This window comes from Pyrus communis, chromosome 3, assembly GCF_041283825.1.
Source record: "Pyrus communis isolate YQ-2024b chromosome 3, ASM4128382v1, whole genome shotgun sequence".
In the NCBI taxonomy this organism is placed as follows: domain Eukaryota; kingdom Viridiplantae; phylum Streptophyta; class Magnoliopsida; order Rosales; family Rosaceae; genus Pyrus; species Pyrus communis.
Genome location: NC_142567.1, coordinates 21,846,896 through 21,867,029, shown reverse-complemented (window position 1 = coordinate 21,867,029; position 20,134 = coordinate 21,846,896). Strand labels below are relative to the sequence as shown.

The 20,134-nt window shown below is 35.4% G+C and overlaps 1 protein-coding gene across 1 annotated transcript; it reads right to left on the bottom strand.

Moving 5' to 3' along the window:
- Positions 1 to 3,646: 3,646 nt before the first annotated feature.
- LOC137715514 (E3 ubiquitin-protein ligase WAV3-like) lies at positions 3,647 to 8,982 on the bottom strand. Its single transcript, XM_068454863.2, has 2 exons — positions 8,512 to 8,982; positions 3,647 to 5,981 (listed from the first exon to the last, which is right to left on the bottom strand). The coding sequence occupies exons 1-2, from the start codon at positions 8,752 to 8,754 to the stop codon at positions 4,047 to 4,049; spliced, it is 2,178 nt and encodes a 725-aa protein (XP_068310964.2). The 5' UTR covers positions 8,755 to 8,982; the 3' UTR covers positions 3,647 to 4,046.
- Positions 8,983 to 20,134: the final 11,152 nt, after the last annotated feature.

Here is a 20,134-nt window from a genome sequence, read left to right as displayed (position 1 = left end):
AGTGTGTAGGCAAATGCTAGTATTAATTAAGAAAACCCTCTGTATCAACAAATTGACAAGAGAGTAAAATAACTGGGGGCGGGCTAGAAAAACCAAAAAAGTTCAGATCGAATACCGAAACTAAAAAAACCAAATTGATTGAAAATTGAACCAAAACTAAAAAAATCAAACTAAATCGAAAGCTATTGGTTCAGTTTCAGTTATGATGGTACAAAAATCAAATGAAACCAAACTGAATGAATATAAATTATTTATTTATTTATGTTGGGTATTCATTTTTCAAACTCGATTCCAAGTTATTTGTTAGAATAATTTCAATCTAAGGCTAGGGAAACCTAACTTTAAGCCCAAATATGTTGAAATCTTTATTCCTTAGATTTTTTTTTTCTTCTTCATTTTCTCTCCAATATCTAGGTTATAAAGACTATGAAAAAAAATTGAAACTGAAAATCAAACAAAATCGAACTACGAATTGCAAAAATTGAACTGAACTGAATAGTAACTTGAGTTTCATTTTCGGTTTTTGACACATCCCGGTCCGGGCCCCCACCACATCCCAGGCTCGACTCCACCGTAGCACGATGTTGTCCGCTTTGGGCCCCGACCATGCCCTCATGGTTTTGTTTCTGGGAACTCACATGAGAACTTCCCAGTGGGTCACCCATCATGGGATTGCTCTCGCGCGAACTCGCTTAACTTCGGAATTCCTACGGAACCGGAAGCCAGTGAGCTTCCAAAAGGCCTCGTACTAGGTAGAGATGAGAATATACATATAAGGTTTACAAGATCTTTACCCCTAGACGATGTGGGATTTTACAATCCACCCCCCTTAGGGGCCCGATGACCTAATCGGCACACATTTCCGACCAGGGATTGACTCTGATACCAAATTGTCACATCCCGGCCTGGGCCCCCACCACATCCCGGGCTCGACTCCACCATAGTACGATATTGTCCGTTTTAGGCCCCAACCACGTCCTCATGGTTTTGTTTCTGGGAACTCACACGAGAACTTCCTAGTGGGATTGCTCTCGCGCGAACTCGCTTAATTTCGAAGTTCCTACGGAACCCAAAGCCAGTGAGCTCCCAAAATGCCTCGTACTAGGTAGAGATGAGAATATACATATAACGCTTACAGGATCCTCACCCCTGAGCGATGTGGGATCTTACAATTTTGGCAAATAATCAAACCGAATGATAATGAACCCATCCCTAAAAATGACCTTCATGTTTTTAATTAAGTAATTTTAGTGTTAATTTTCATAAATGAGGTGAATTAGTAATTTTATACTTGCCTTCCCAAAAGAGGGTTAAAAGGCATTTTTGTCTTCCATCACAACAAAAAAGTTAAGGACAGTAACGTAATTTCACAAAACAAACACTCTTCCCTTCTCCTTCAGTTTAAAAAACAAAAGTAAAAATTTCACACTTTTGACAAAAAAAAAAAAAAAAAAAAAAAAAAATTCATACTTTATGTGTGGACATATACTAGTATCTATTATAACAACTTCATCTACCACATACATAGCGTGCGCATTAATTTGAAATAAAATTTAAGGACAGTAACAGAATTTAAAATAAAATTTTCGCATTAATTTGGTTACTTATCTAGCTAGAAAGCATTAGGAACATATTGTTTATAATCAAAGGGAGACCACGAAATTTACACTTAGGACATCTTCGACCTTTTAGAAAGAAAAAAAATCATTAAACTAAGAGCTAGTTGGGAGAACACCGCCAATATTACCATGCTTGAAAATTAGCAAACTTTTTGATAGGGCTTTCGCCCATGGGCCGCATTTTAATAGAAACAATATTTTATTAGCACGAAAACAATTACAATCAACAAAGAGAACACTTGAGCTCTCGCCCAAATCCTCCGAAAACCAAAAACAAAGGGGAGTGTAGTCAATTTGAATTTTAGAGAATTTTACAAGATTTTTTTACGTGATAGATTTCAAATGATTGTAGAATCCTTTACAATTTTCAAATGGATTTTCAAGGATTCTTATGGACTTTGATTAAAGATTTGAATGAATTTTAAGAGATTCTTGTCATTTAAAAAATTATTTTTTAAATAGAAAATAAGATTAAACATAAAAATAAAATAAAATAAAAAACTTCAAAAAAAAAAAATTGAAGAACTTTGCCCAATCCTCCTGTGTAATGTAACTCTAATCCTCCATGATCCTCCACAAGCAGAAAATTAAAATACAAATCAAGCTCCCCGAAGTCTAACTTCCACCACCATACTTATTCAAGATGTGGGGTAGATAAAATGGTTGGGTTGAGGGCTTCCCTGACGAATTCCACCTATTAATGTAAAATGCCTTGCCATTCAATATGAGCTGAGTCCCATAATCCATTCCTCCCCACAAATCTCAACTTTGTTTCGTCCTGAAAATTCAACCCCAAGTTACCGAAAGATCATATAAAGCCCCAAAGTTTAATAATTTGATTTGGGCTTTGTCTAAATTTCTTTGAGCTTTGTCTCAATTTTATGGCAAACGTTCAAGCCTTTTCCCTTCCAATTTGTTGTTCCTAGCCGCGAGTCACTATCCAACTGTTCCAGCCATTCGGCTCCTCGAGTGCCTTCTCCATGGATTTCGATTGAAGGTATGCTTTGGGTTTTAATGGTTGCTAAAGTTCAATTTGCACGATTTGGTAAGATTATGGGAGCGCTTATAGCATGGGTGGCTTGCCCACCCCCATTTTCCCTTTATCCCTTCGGTTCATTGGTTCTTCTCTTGACGGAGGCGGCTTGGCGGTGGTGATGTAACTATTTTGGTGGAGGAGGCTAGTTCCTATTTTTAGATTTAAGGTTTTCGGTTTAAGGATTGCCATGGGGCTCACTTTTGGGGTTTGTTTCCTTGTTTTCTTTTTGTATTTGGGATGCAGTTTTAATTTATTATTGTATATTATCGTCGGACTTTTCTCACTTTATATTGATGTGTTTTAATGAAATTAGTTGTTACACCCGAGAGAGAGAGAGAGAGAGAGAGAGAGAGAGAGAGAGAGAGAGAGAGAGAGAGAGAGAGAGAGAGAGAGAGAATGTGAACGAAATTTGAAGGTTCCTTAAGTAAACAAGTTCAAGCCTAAGAAAAGCCCCCTAAAATACCAAGGCTTGTAAAAGAGTCCAAATGTTGGCGTATTTTATGTAGGAAACAAGGTTTCCAAAGGAAATAAACTTGGACAAAAGATGATGAAAAGTTTAGATATTCCGACCAAAAATTGAGAATGAAAATACTCATCATTCATCAGATTCGAACCTAAAACATGTTATTTACAAATGAAAAAACATACCATTAAATTGTAGTACCAGGTGGTATCATATTCCTCAAATTTGAATATGAAGAAATGAAAGAAAACAAATGAAGTGTTCAAGCGGCTTTTGGGGGTATAGTTATTTCAAATACATGTCAAATGTAATTCATCTAGTTATTCAATCGAAATAGTCACCCTAAAGTTTTCTAGTTTGTGTTGCAAATTGTCAAACCCAAATCCATATTTCAAACCCCTCCACCCAACCAGAGCTTTTTTTTTTTTTTTTTTTTTTTTTTCTTTTTAATTTTTTTATCACTTCACTCAATTGAATAAGTTAGAAGATTAGTAGGTCTTGAGTTCAAAACCTCAAAGCAATGATAACTTAGTGAAAAGAATGAGTAGATATACCATTATCATATATTCAAGTGAATAATTCACTCCAAAGTATCCCCACAATTAAAAGGCTATACCCCCTTCTCTTCTCATACAAAAAAAAGAAAAACTAAACCATAAACAAAATTAAAATAGAAAGACCTCTACTCCCACCTCCTCCTCCTCTCTCACAATTGATCTCAGCCCCCATTACTCACATTTACCCAGTTCTTATTCATGTACATGTGATAACAACCAAACATACTCCCCCAAAAGTTAAATCACCCAAAATTCCTCTGTATCCCAGTTATGTCCCCGACTCCCTGAACCACGAAGAAAATTAATAACGAAACAAAAAGGTTCATTGACGAAGAACATATGTAAGGTGAGGCGAACACTACTTTTGAGGATTATCGTGGCTGTGGCTTGGCCGGAAATGACTGAGCACTGCTGAGGGCTCGTCGGGGAGATGGGTTCCCTAACAACATGGTTTGGGAACGTGTCACCATGTCTATCATCGATGGTGTTTGGTAAGATAGCACAAGGCTAGTGCTATCTGTGGAATCACCTCGAGCAGTTGCCCTCTGCCATGAGTGTGAGCTCAATCCTGATAAAACGTATGCTCTTCCCGATTCCTCATATGCACGACGGTTTCCCATCCTTTCTTGCATCTCCTTTAACTCAGCGGAAAGTGAGACACACAGGCAGTCACCAGCTCGTGCGGAAGCAGTTTCAGACAATGCCATACGACAGCTCTCCAGGACAGAGACTGCACCAGCCAAATCACCGTTCTCAGCTGCTACTCTAGCCTCGGCCATTGCTTGTGCTGCACGAAGCCTGTTCTGCTGCCTGTCTACTTCCAGTGACACTATTAGTTGTCCTACTACTTCAGGCCTTTGGATCGTGACTTCACTGCCTTCTTCCAAATTCACCATTTCTTTCGTAATGGGATCTCTGTAAGCATAGCTAACCTTTATCAGCGACATGTCATTACCAGACACATCATCTGGAATATTGATTGTCACCAAAAAATCCCTTTCTTCTTCAGCATACAGGTCTCCAACATCAATAGAACCCATTCTTGCATCAACCATCATGCTGGTTCTGTAACTTCCTGCTTTTATTGATCCAAGTTGCAAACTCGTGTGAACACACTCAATTCTAACCTTTAGTTCTTGCACTACCACACTCAAAAGCCCGCCAATACACTGTGCAAATGCATCCTGAATCACACTCTCAGCTTCTATGAAAGAAAATGTTCCACCAGAAATTTCCGAGATTGAATGCATCGAGGCAGCATCATGGTCTGCACCAAACCCAAATGCGTGAACTGGAATCCTCAAGCCCGCTGCATTATTGCGACGGATAGAGATTGGGATAAGTGATTGGTAATCTGATCGGGGATGGATCCCACTAGGACTACTGACAGTGTATGTATCCTGCCCATCAGATAGTAGTATGATACTGCAAACTGGGTTCTTCCACTTGCGATCTACTAACACCTTGGTACCTTTCCTAAGAGCCTCAGCAATGTTTGTCCCACCACTTGAAACCAGAGAGTTTACCGCCTGCAATGCCTGCTGTCGCCCAGTATCTGTCATCCGTCGAAGGGGAAAAAGCCGGCGGGCAGTAGATGAGAAGGCAATTACAGACAGCCGATCAGATGGACCAAGGTTCTGTACAACAAACCCCATTGCCCGTTTCAGCAAAGCAAGTTTTGTACCTGCCATGCTGCCACTGATATCAAGCACTGTCACAAGATCTACCGGAGCACGAGAAATTTGAGATACTGGTGGTGTCTGGTTTCTGCTGCTATTCTGTCTTCCACTTGTAAGAGGAGCCTTCAGGTGGATTAGAACAGTGAAGTTATCATGTGAGGCTGCTCTTTGAACAGCCGGAACTTCAGGATATGTTTTGACCTCTATTGTTCGAATAGAATTGTTATCATAAGCATCTTCGACAGATGCGCTTTTGTTGGAAATCTCAGGTTGCTGATCTAAGCTTTCATCATCGTCAAATATAACTGGTTCGGGAGTGTGAAAGAGTGAAGAAACTGGTCGGGTTGCATCAACTCGTGGGGGAGGAATTTGTTGTAAAACGGTCATCCATGCATCATCTTGGGGCCAACCAACAGGGTTAATTCTAGAACCACTGCCAGAAAGGTCAGAAGCGGGGTTCTGTAAGGGGATTTCTTTCCACTTTGCTCTGCAAACTGGACAAATTTGGTTTCCATGTTTTACATTAGAAGTAATACAATGGAAGTGGAAAGCGTGGGAGCACTCTGCAGTGAAAATGGCATGCCCCTGTCCTGTCTTCATGGTCGTCAAGCATATTGCACAGGTGCTCTACAGTCAAGAACAACCTGGTTAGAACAATGTAGGCTGGTACTACATTCAGAACAGAAAATGTTGAAGGTACACAGGCAAAATATATTAAAGTTACGGAAGCACCTTTGTCAACAAAAGTGATCCTTAAATTGACTACAGGAGGCACCTCATATAACCTACCATTGAAGGAGAAATCTAGGATAAATTTAAAACAGGAATATAACATGATTTAGCTTTCTAGGGTTTCACAGAATTGGCTAGAAAAATAAAACGCATTGTTCAATATTTTTTTTTTCTGGATCACACTATGTTTCATATATCTTTCTGCACAAAATATTACAATTGATTAGATATATCTTCTTCAAGAATTCCATTTATCATGTAGTTATTGCAGTTTACAAAGAAAAAGATTCGTTCAGAACTTTATATTTTTTATAGTTAATCACTTGCTGAAAAAACTGCATTTCTACACGTCTCAAAATTAAGATTAAGGAACGATTGGATGATTCGACACATAAACTTGATGGGATAACCTTTTATCAGATCTACTTTACCATAAGCTTCGATGTGTGGGTTTGAAACCGATAACTCTCCAAGAAAATCATTTAGCTATCACGGCAAGCTATGAAGAACAGTAATTTAAGCACATAAAAAATGAAGGTCCAATATGGGAATTACAAGAAATTATACATGCATGTCCATGTCTTTGTGTACAATGAGCAGGCACTTTTCCAATCAAATAATAATAACAACAAAATAAGCATCCATATAAACATCTAGATTTCGTTTCAGCCCTTTGGGGGACATGAGTTCTTAGTTTTCAGGTATCATGGATTATTAAAATAGTACCTCTCAGCTTTAACTCAAAAACCACTATTTGCATTTGCCCTAAAAACGTAGATTTGCATTTGGGGACTTGCATCCAAATCCAACCCTTTAATTTAGAGAATCTGAACCCTGGCTTATAAATATTAATCAGAATTCTTTGATGCATGAGAATATTTGGAAGGGTCAACACTCCACAGTATCATATTAAAGCTTTAACCCTGCAGCTCCATTTCCACTTATGCATAAAAAGGTGAAATATATTTCATCGTATCTACAGCACAGTAACAGTTGGCAATTTCGAGATTCTTTATACAATTTATTAATCATTTTCTTGGTCAATGATACAATTAATTAACTATGATCAAGGGGGTGCCTAGTTTAATCAGCTAGGCAACAAAAGGAGGTCAATGAGAAATGGTCAAAAAAATGGTGGAGGACACCATGGGAAATTCCATCGATCAAGGGGATGACTTTTCAAAAGCAAAGAATAACAAAGCAATTGCAGACTAACGATAAACCTTTCAAGTTGGTACGAAAAAAAGAAAATTGAAGCTCATCAAAAGAAGAATGATGGATTGCTCCTCTCAATTGCCTCTTCAATTCTCCTTTGGTTGCTTTTGCTGATGCTCATTGCAGGAAAGCTCACAACAATCAAAGGGTCCACAATCTATAGAGAGAGAGAGAGAGAGAGGGAGAGAGAGAGAGAGAGATGTGTGGAACAGCGCACTTGTGCTGACCAGACAAAGCACTTTCCCTTGGAGGAAAGGAAAGGTACAGCAGCCAGCAGGGACTCAGCGAGTGAAGTGTATTCCTTTTCTGATGAAATGTTAGCCAAAGGACAATGGTCCTTAAAGGGGACTAGTCCACTTTCTCTATCCCCACAACCACAACCCTTCCTCACATCTCTCTCTCACTCTCTGCAAATAGCTGAAAACAACCTGACAACCAATACCCCATATTCACAAAACTCACATTATCACCACTACCCCCCACCCCACCAACACTACCATCATCTACCCCACACCAACAAATACACAAAAGAAAAAAATTTCAATCATGATTAGGAGTTGGCATCGCCAGTAAATTATCATAAAAAATATCATAAACATGTTACTTATACCATCTTTTTTTGTTTATGCTAGTGATATTGGGAGATGGGAATTCAAACTCGAGACTTCAGATGCAAGGAATAATGTTCTTAACTAACTAAGTTACGCTAGCACAAATATGTTTGGTTACGCCTTTACCTACCATTGAGTGCATGTAAAGAACTGAAATTTAGTGTTCAAAGAAAATATTTAATTAATTTCATTCACTATTCACTACGAATCTACCATGGATATTCAACAAATAGCAAACACACATCTAGGGACCAAATGGCACAACAAATTAACAAGAAAATAAACCCAAATGATAAAATTGCACAAATCAAACAAAACCTACTATTGAGTGCATGTAAAGAAATGAAATTTAGTGTTCAAAGAAAATATTTAATTAATTTCATTCACTATTCACTACGAATCTACCATGGATATTCAACAAATAGCAAACACACATCTAGGAACCAAATGGCACAACAAATTAACAAGAAAATAAACCCAAATGATAAAATTGCACAAATCAAACAAATTAGCAAACATTGACACAAACAACAACAAAACCAATAACCAAAAGCTTAACATGCAAATGAATTTTCAAAGAATACAGAAAAAATCCAAACCTTGGAGGACTTGGTTCCAGTTTTGGGCAACCGGAGGCCGGAAGACGACGGCGTGGGCGTGGTGGGTCGGCAATCGGAGTCACCACCCATCGGAGAAAGCAGAGAGGACGATGAAACGGCGTCGGAGAATCTAGATGCGGCAACGTCATTCGATGAGGGTGACGGTTCCTCTCTGGTCTGAGGAACATAGAGACATGAATTCAACCCAAGAGCTAGCTTGGCTTTCCTCCATTTGCTTCCCATTTTTTTAAACTTGTTTTTTTCTCAGCTCAAAATCTTAGTAAAGATCCAAACTTTTTTCAGATGTTGAATCTGTGACCCATACCCATGATATAAGGTGAAGAAGCCATGGTGGAAGTGTGGAGGTGGTGTGTCATGTTGCGGTGGTTTTGAGCTCAACAAGAAATTGAATAATAAAGAGGCAATAATAAGTGTTTGAAAAGTTTGAGGGCAAATGGTTTTATAGGGACCATGTAGAAAATGAAAGGGGAGACTAGGGGTGGCCATAAAAACTGTTAAATCGGAATATCGAATCGAACCATGACAAATAAAATTGTAAAAATCGCATTGACCAAAAAAATCAAAATCGAAACAAAAATTAAACCAAACCATTTCAAACGGTTCTGGTTTGAAAATATTAAGAACCGGAGGAATTGAACCAAATCGTTTTTAATATAAATTATTATTTTATTATTATTTTTATATAAATAAGACACTTTTCCAAGAATATCATGTGCATAAGCCCAATATTTTTCTTCACTTCTCTCCCCCTCCTTTGTTGTTTTATCACTTTTCTCCCCTTACATTATTTTTCTCCATTCTTTTCTAGTATGTTATGCATTATGTACATTTTAGTTTTACTTTAAGATCTACACTTTGGTCTTGATATGAACATTTCTATCTTTTTATTTATATTTATATGTACACTTTCTATCTTCTGGTCACAAATCTTGTAGATCTAGTAGTGGAAACTTAAATTTACTTGAATTTGTGAGTAAAATATGTGTTTGGTAGTAGAAGTAGAAAATTAGGAAAAACATATATATATTTTTGGTTAGAATCGTAAACCGACATGAATCGAACCAGAACCATCATGAACCGAATCTTACAATTTTAGTAATAAATTTAAGCAGAACCGCACCGAACTGAACCATTGAAATTTTTCAGTTCCAGTTCTATTTTGAGGGTGGAATTGGGCCTAACCGGACCGTGCCCACCCCTAGAGGAGACTGATAAGTTATCTTTTTAAGTAAATTGTAGCAATGATAATTTAACTTTAACTCAATTAGAGCAATGACCCTTCAACTAAAAATCTATTACCATAAGTCCCTCAACTCATCAAAATGTGCAGCTATGGTCTCTCAACTAAAAATCAATTACCATTGTTCCCTCAACTTTAATCCAACTGGAGAAATGATCCCTTAACTTTAACTCAATTCGAGCAATGTTCCCTCAACTTTAACCCAATTGTAGCAATGGTCCTTCCAACATAACTCATTTTGACAAAATTCTGACGAAATTGACGAAAATGACCATAGGTACACGTTTTGATGAGTTGAGGGATCCCAATTGTAGCAACGGTCCTTCCAAAATAACTCATTTTCACAAAATTTTGACGAAGTTGATGAAAATGACTATAACTACACATTTTGATGAGTTGAGGGACCAATGGTAATGAATTTTTAATTGAAGAGCCATTACTCTAATTTGATTAAAGTTGATGGACCATTACTACAATTTACTCTATTTCTTTGGTACAATTAACATGAATGATTATTTTTTGACATTTATTTCAAAAATGATCAAATCATCGTTGTGTAGTCAGTATGTTATCATATTATTATTGTGTAGTTTTTATATGATTAATATGTCATCGTTACTAAAAATGATTACTTTTACAACTAAATATAAAAGTGATGTAGTTTTTTAGATATCTGAAAATATTGTTACATTACATTCACTCAAATTATAATACATCCATTTGGTTTTTGCTAATGTACCCTAAATATGAAGCATATCAACTTCAATTTTTTACACACATCACAATACACAGCATAACTTACGTTCACAACATCATCAATGTTTCTTGTGGGTTATTTTTTTGGGATTGAATATACTTTTTAAGAGCATTTTCGAAAGAAACGTTAAATATTGAATACCAAATTTCAACTTAATGATCAACTGATGTGTTTAATATATTATTTTGTATTTTAATATATTACTTTTTCAAATCATAGTAAATGCTAAAAAAATATAATAACTTCACTTATGCCAAGCATTTAATACAAGGCCAAGGCTAGCCCAAAAAAAAAAAAAAAAAAAAAAACTGAAATAATTATTTGGCATATGAATTTGCACTTTTGACCCCAACTGCCAAGCCTTTAAACCATTTAGCTTTTGGATGATCAGTTGGAACGAAATGAGATGTTATTTTTTACTGTTACACGTTCACTTGACAATTTGAAGCATCGGTTGGTGGGTGGGAAATCCGGCCTTGAAATTTTGGGGCCCTAAAGTTAAACCAAGCCCCCAAAATTCGAACTAACTTCGAGTTTTTGTATTTTTATTTATTTTATTTAATATATTTACAAATAATGAGTTATAAATTAAAACCAAACAGAAAAATTAAAGTGTACTAAAAATTAGCAAAGCATCTAGTTTGAGGTTTTTTTTTTTTTTTTTTTTTTTTTTTTCTTTTTCCTTCTCAAAATCTGGTTTGAGTTTCAATGGACCTTTTTATGTCTTATTTATTTACAAAAATAAATAAATAAAAGCACAATAAAAAGAATTGTGAAAATCCTTCTTTAGAGACAGCTGCTACAGTACAAGTATATATACTTCTATGGTCCGCATGAAAAAGTATACATCCTTTCAGTGGTGGATCTAGAAAATAATATTAGGGGGGGGGGGGTCAGTAAGAATAGCATGTGCAACGCGCAATTTTTTTTTTACCAGAAATAGCATGCATATCGCCATTTCATCTAGTCTTGGTAGGCCTGAAGTCATTTGAAAATGTATAATGCACGTCTGTTAATGCCTCATTTGTGAGAGTAACTAACATGTTCCAAGGTTGCTTCCATATGAATGTTTAACAAAGAAACACACTTATCTTGAACACATTAACAATGTTTGATATCATTGCATCCTGTTAATATGTTTATCCAATAATGATGATGCTTTGTTATTCACTGAGATCACCATTTCATTCGCTCTTCTTTCAGACATTTTATCATGTATGAAGCCAACTCTAATCTTCAAAAGGGCAATACCCAAGGTATTCATGGACATTCATCGAAGTTCGGAGGATTAGCACCCAATGTATCTATGGATGTTCACCGAAGTTCAGGTGGTCAACTGACCCCCTACCCCTCAATGCATCCGCCACTGCATCCTTCTTTAGAGATAGGTTAAAATACAAAATTAGGGACCCCCTTGTGGTCGGAGTCGTGTGCGGTGGCACCACCTACACACCCTCCGAGCTGGTGGGTAGGTGGAGATGGTAAAGAGATTGGAGTGGTCAGAGAGGTTCCACAACATCCCTTTTCTTTTATCAGCTGCGGGAGGATGACAACAGAAGTATTTGTTTTTTGTTTTTTGTTTTTTTTAAAAGGGGCTAGCTAATGACTTTGTCACAGCAGTCTACCTATTCTTTATAAGACCGAAAAAACTCAGAAAAGACATTTCAGCTTTCATTGACCACCACCAATACTAGAAATTGAACCTAGAACGACAACAAAAGTTAATTGCCCAGAGATACACACAAAACATTTTCTGCACACATGCATAAAACAACGGGGAATTTGTATTATAATTTGTTAGAAAATTAGGAAGGACTTTTCTCTTTCTTGTAAACTAAATTACAAGGGAGCGTCACACAAGCAACAGCTAATAAATACAATAACATTTTGGATGGAATATCCAAAACCAAAATAATAAAGAATATGATTCTTTTATTTTTCCTTTCAAATTCTGGAAAATCGACCGTTCCTTGACAAATGTTGTCGACATTATGCCCGACACATCTCACCAAATTGAGCTCTCCGGTAACATTGCTGGACGAAATAGAATCAAAACGAGCCTTCAACCCATGAATGTTGAACATATCAGTCTTAAGCCGACGGAATATCGGGCATCCCCGACTTACAACATCAATTACAAGTTTAGAATCTCCGTCAACAATGATATTCTTTAAATCATAAGAGTGAGGTCACTTAATCCCGTAAATAAAGGTTGAACTTCCGCTACCTGCACAGAGACGGCAGTGACTACAAAATTACGAGCGGAGGAGCATGACCCGTATCTGATCCAACTTTAGCACATAAAGCTAGGACATATGAGTGAATGATCTATGGAAAAATGCACACAAAATATACTTGTTGGATGGTGTTAACGGTGTAAGTCTAGGAAATTTGATTTAGCTCAATAAACAATTTCATTTTAATTTTTTTTTTTTAATATTTTCACATAGGTTGATAGATTATTCATTTTAAAGCATACGTCACTAGAAAACAATTTTGAGTAGATGTGTTGTCCACACACCGATTTTTATTTTTTGCACACCTTTTGTTATTTTCTATCATTCGATTTTCTTCAATTTATTTGATCTGACCGTTGAAAATTGAGAAGATTGTATAGAAGGTAAAAGAAATTGTGTAGATAGCACCACCAATCCATAAAAGGACGTTTTACAAAACCCTTCACCTGCATCACCGTGACACCCTCCCCCAAGTACTTGAAATCAAAGTCAAATGTAAGAATAAATGCTATATATTACTTGGGTTACAAGATACTTCTGCTTATAATATGGCCGATTTCACGTGGAAAATTTTAGACCAAATTTCAAATACACCTATGAGGAGCAATTATGAACCGCTTCCAAATCTCAACCTAAAATGGAGGCGCATGCAATGTAAGTGAACCAAAGCAGTGTATATCAATGATATCCATTTTTCATTTACTCATCATAATGAATTTCTATCTGTTCTGATATATATATAGGGACGTATATGTGGTATCATATTTTTTACACAAAGTTTGACACAAATTTTGGACCATTAAATTAGTCCACTTTTAGTGGTTGAGATGTCATGGCCATTAATTTTCAGTAACTCCTAGTGTAACATCCCACATCGTTCAGGGGAGTGAATCATGTAAGCCTTATATGTAAATTCCCATATTTACCAAGCACGAGACCTTTTGGGAGTTCACTGGCTTTGGGTTCCGTAGGAACTCCGAAGTTAAGCAAGTTCGCGCGAGAGCAATTCCATGATAGGTTCTGAATTCGAATCCTCTGCTTAGTTCTATCAAATTTTCCTTGACGATGAAAAGAACATTATGAAAAAAGAATGCAACATTAGGTTTGTGACGTACAATGCATGCTTAAGTATATGTGACCAATCCTCTGCTTAGTTCTATCAAATTTTCCTTGACGATGAAAAGAACATTATGAAAAAAGAATGCAACATTAGGTTTGTGACGTACAATGCATGCTTAAGTATATGTGACCAATTAAATGAAGCGAAGATCATATTCAAACTAATCCAAGAAAGAAAACGTAAGAATATTGATAGAAAATCATGTGCCCAGACTCTTCTTCAACTCTCTCTCTCTGTTTCTCTCTCATAAGTCATATGATGAAGGGAACTCTACTTCTAGGGTTCATTTTTTGTTAAGCAATGGGGCCCTGCATTACTTCAGCCCAGTTGACTTCGACTCTTCTTGTTAGTTTCTATGATGAAAAGAAATAAAATTGATATATGGTTTGCCTAATTATCACTTTTCCACGCTGCAAGCATTTTTCCCATTATTCTTCTGCTTATAGCTGTTTACACTGCACGTCATATGTAGACTTGGACATAGAGAGTAATATTGGTCTACACTTTCATTTGTATCCCAACTTAATCACTTTTACGGTTCAGCATGCCTATTTGGTTTTATCAAAAAAAAATTGTATCGGTATAATAAAAGTGAAACAATTTGATACAGGGTTTTTTATTATAAATGAACTTTGAAATTGACCAAACTTATAATTTTAGTTTATGAATTTGAAAATCAATAAGTTTCGTCCCTTAAATTTACTACCTCACATCAATTTAGTTCCTGCCATCCAAATCTGTCAAAATTTTTATTAATCTGCTGCCCAAACAACCAATGATTTAGCACCATGTAAACAAGACAAAAAAAAAAAAAAAATCAATTATTCAAAATTAAAAAAAAAAAAAAAATTAGAACCCCAAATAACAAATAAAAATAAAAAATAAAAAATAAGGCTTTTTAGTCAAAATGGTTCCTTAGATTTGCATAACACATCACTTTGATCCCATTTGCATAACACATCACTTTGATCCCTGAGATTGAAAATCAATAGAAATGGTCTCTGAGATTGTCCATCATCCATTATTTTGATCATTCCGTTAAAAACTTTGTTAAGTGTCCCAGCTCTTAGCCGAAAGTTTGGGCAAATTTCAAAGCTTTGTAACTCGATCGTTTCTTAACCAAATTCGACCCATAATATATCAAAATGAAGATAGGAAAGTGTAGAACAAAATTATACCTATTTGGAAACCCAATGGTTGCCAGAGATGGCTGGAAAATAGCCTGAAAGGTAATTGGTTCGCAGGAAAACTGGAAAACTCGCCGGAAACTAACTAAACTTTAAACGTTGATAACTTCTTCAATACTCAACGAAATCAAGTGATTCAAAAACAAAAATCATACTTCTCAATGAGATGAAGAGAATGGTATATTTATCAATGGCTAAATCGCCTTTTTCGGCCAAATCAAGGCGAGTTAGCCATTAAAAAAAAAAAAAGGTACCATTCTCTTCGTCTTATCGAGAAGTATGATTTTCATTTTTGAATCACTTGATTTAGTTGAGTATTGAAGAAGTTATGAACGTTTAAATTTACTCAGTTTCTGGCGAGTTTTCTAGTTTTCCCACGGACAAGTCACCTTTTAGGCTATTTTACGACCATCTCTAGCAACCATTGGGTTTCCAAATGGTATAATCTTGTTCTACACTTTCCTATCTTTATTTTGATATATTATGGGTTGAATTTGGTTAAGAAATGATTGAGTTACGAAGCTTTGAAAATTGCCCAAACTGTCAACTAAGAGCTCCGGGACACTTAACAGAGTTTTAAACGGAATGACAAAAATAATGGATGGCGAACAATCTCAAGAACTAAAATGATGTGTTATGCATTATGGACTATTTTGGCTAAAAAGCCTAAAAAAAATAAAAACCCATCCGCTCGAGTCACGACCCCTTTTCATCTTTCTACTCGACCTTTTCTCTCTCCCATGGACCTTTCCTGCAGGGTTTAGGGTATGGGTTTAGGGTGTGTGAGTGCCACATCAACAAATTAGCAGACAATTTGACAGATTTGGACGGCAGGGCTTAATTGATGTTAGATAGTGAATTTCAAGTTCAAAATCAATTGATTCTCGAATTGAGAGATCAATATGATGAGTTTTATCAATTTCAAAGACCATATAAAAACTCAGCTAAATTGTAATTTAATATTTTCTCAAGTTTTCGGAATGAGATTGAATTATTCACTACTTAAATGAGGTTTAGAAATATAAGTTTCAGCTATACCTGGCACGCAGTTTGGGATGAAATTAGATGAATGGTTGAGTCTCATGTGGAAATCTAGTAATAAGTAGTTAAGTTGGAACAATATCAGTAATGTTGGTGATAGACTTGTATCTATCTATAAAGTTTATCATATTATTATAATTATATGTACCGGTGTTGGCACTCTATTGACAACGTAGCTTGCTTGCATGGCCTTAAGAATGAAGAAAGTTCTGTATTAATGGGGGATGTCGCATTATTGCAACTGCCTTGTCACATTGTGGGGTTTGAACCTGTAAACATTGAAAGATCCCACATCATTTCTGTCAAAGCTGGCACACAATGCAGCTTAAGTTTTAACAGGGGTAGAGCCAGCCTCCACAATATGTGACGTGCAAGAAGCTTTGGGGCTCCGGCTACTGCACAATAATATTGCTCCTTAATTTTAAGAAAGGGTAGAGTTAGTCATCAAAGCATACCGCGTACAAAAGAAATATTGAGCAATACTAGCTTTGATTCAAAAAGCTTGATAAGCTTTCAAGAGCTTATGCCAATGCCTCTGGAATTAGTATCTCACAAGAGAAAGTGTTCGAAAATACATGAGATTTTCTGTGTAATCGGGATATATATTATATATTTATCTATGTTGTTTTCATTATTTATGCTCTTAATCTCTTATAATGTGATGGGAGATGTAAATACAAAAAGAATATATCTACAATCGTACATAAAAATCTCGAAATGTTGAATCCAAGGAAGCTTCGAATATGGTTAATTGGCCCATATTCATAAACTGAATTTGGATAACTATCGTTGTTTAATTTTTTTTTTGGTAAAGCTATCGTTTGCTTAATTTAGTGACACAATAAAAGGGGATGCTCCCTGAGAAAGCCTTTTTCTTTACGGAAAGGGATCCTTCGGATCATTTTCTTATAATCCATCAAATCAGTGAATTCGTATTATTAAAATTTGATCCAACGGTTGAAGTTATTATAACTTTTAAAGTGGGTTCTTATTTGTAACCGTTTGATCAAATTTCAATTGCACGAATTCTCTAATTTGATGGATTAGAAGGAATAAATCCGGAGAAGATCCCTTTCCTTTCTTTACCTTTTCTGTTGACTTGAACTAGAAAGTCTAGCAAATTTAAGGGCAGGAGATCAATAAAGATTTAAGTACCCCACGCAAAGGATTCTTTACTTAATGGCTTCTAGTTTCTGTCCAACAACCATGATTAACGGTTAGAGTAGTTCTATACCCACACCATTAATTTTTTTCATCTTCCGTACACATTGTTAATTTTTATTCTTTGATTTTCTACAATTCAATTCTTAAAAATTAAGAAAGATGTACAAAACATAAAAATAGATGTGTAGATCACACTACCCTCATTTTTCAAAGGGAATCAAATATATATGGAAATATTTGTGGCCTCAAAAGGAGTAAAAGGCTCCACTGTCCCGGGTCCTTATTTTGTTCTCTTGTGGGAACAAATTTTGCGTGTGAAAGATAATGAATGCCCCAGGGACCCCCATATATTTACGGGCCGAGGGTGAAATATGAAATGACTATTAAGGCAAGAACGGGAGATTTTTCAATATGATCGGAATACATGATAATATATTACTTATTATATAAATAATGAGATATGTGTATGTGTGTTAAAAAGTTAATAATTTAAAAAATAAAATTTCTCACCATTTATATAGAAACACGTAATATACCATTCGTGTTCTGCTCATAATAAAAATTCCTCGACAAGAAGAATAGTACTAAATATACATTTTTTTACCTCTAACACATTCTTGTTTAATTTTGTTCGTGGATTATGTTTGATTTATTAAATTTAATGACTAAAGATGAAGAAAAGTGTAAAAAAAAAAAAAAAAAATTTAAAAAAATGTGTAAAAATCACTTTCCAAACAAATTTGTAACTCGTATTTTAATTTATAAATGACAGGCCAGAGGGATGGGCTCATTCAACTAATTAGTAATCCCTGACCCTACCTAACAAGGAGATGTCCCTGAAATAGGGGATTGGTTGATCGGAAAGCTCGGGCAATAGTAGGACATTCCATAAAAAAAGTCCAGTTTAGCAAAGTAGCAGAGAAGAAAGGATAGCTTGTGGGTTTTGTTCAAATGTTCAATCTGAGTAGTTGAGGTGCACAATTAAGCTGTTTTCCTTTAATAGTCATTTTATTTGCCTTTCAAAGTGCTTGGACATCTGCCATTTTAGTGGAGGAGAATAATGTTTGAATCTCTCATCGACTACGTCGTCACTGTGGAAGTGATGACAGGGTGTCATGCATAAACTATGTAAGGCAACTAAGGTAGCAAAGATCTATTATGATGGAAAATACTTGCATTCTCATCAGGCGACTAGACATATCCCACTTTTTACGGATAATATATCTTCATATGTATAAATTTCACATTCAGAATCGTTCAAATTATTGATCTTCATTTGCAAATCATCATATGAAAAAATCATTCGAATCGGAAATATAGTTAATGTACCAAATGATGTATGGAACATTATTGTAAGTACCAAGTAACAAATTTATAATAAACTGTTCATTTATTTGATACATTTGGAGAACTAAACAATATCCGATTTGATTGATTAGTTTTTGGATAATCTTCAAATGAAAATTAAAAAATTCAATAGTATTACTATAAGGAAACAACAAACATAACTTTCTTTATTTTTGAATAACAACTATTTTTTTATTTATTATATTGTCATGTTTTTAATACATGATATTGTTTACAGTAAGAAAATGAGAGATGGGTCTAAGCCGCGTGATGGGCCAGCCATAAAAGTTTAGTTTGAATACGCTTTTGGCCATAATCAAACTTCTCACTTATTAGTCAAAAAGAATACTACTACACTATTGTACTAAGTGACACTATTTTTTCTAAAAATTAATTATTCACTTTCTAATAAAACGTTATTTTCTCAGGCTGTACTTGGGTTTGTGGTGGTTTTTCTTAAGTTCAAGCCTAAGAAAGTAAAAGAAACACTTTTGGGAGGCCTCTGCTATTGTTTTTCTTTTGGTTACGCTAAGGGCTGATGAGGTGTGATTCTTTTTGCTTCGTTTCAAACCCAACTATTTTTCCAATTCGTCGTGCTAAGTTTATCATCATGAGGCTTTGAAGGTGATGAAATTATTGTTCTTTGTATGGCTTTTGCTTGATGTAGTTTTAGAGAAGTAATTTTCAGACACTTATTGTAGTTTCTCACACACCTTTATTATTTATGATGATTGGATTTAATAAATCAAACAAAATAAACGGTCAAGATTAAAATATAGATATGTAAGAAGCTAAAAATAGTTTATGAGAATCACTTCCCGAATTTTATCGTCTGTTTGATAACTTTAATATAATATTCGAATTTATCTAATGAAAGTTGTTTCTTAATCACTTCATAAAAAATATTGATGATTGTTTGGTTATTAAGTAGAAGGAAATAAAATCTGGTAAGTAGAGAAGAAATCAAAGAGAAGGAAAAATAAAATTTTCATCTTTGGCAATGGAACATCTGATGGTGTTCCATTTTTTCTATCCTCTCATGCCGTAAATAAGAAAGTGGCATACACATCACATGCTTCAGGAAAGGAAAAAAACAATGGCTCCTGATATGACTTAAGTTATAAAAGGCCAGTATCACCTCCCCACTGAACTTTAATGCAAAGACGTAAATGCATCAAATTTGTCAAAAATAAGAGGCAAAAAAAGAGATAAACATATTAATGGTGATAATTTCTGATTTTTAATGTTATTACAAACGATATTATTACTCTAATTTGTATTAAAGAGATGAAAGATTTGAATGTGAAATACAGTGGGTTGAAGAAAAAGACCACTAAACCCGGATTCACCCCTTGCTATGTAGTGGTGATAGTGTGGAGGAAGACAAAACACTCGCTGCCCTCTTACGTCCATAATCTTTATTTGGTATTTCAAATGGTTGTTAGTTCATATCGAAGCATCCGTTTAAAGCTGATGTATATTATTATTATTAGTAATACTAATTATTAA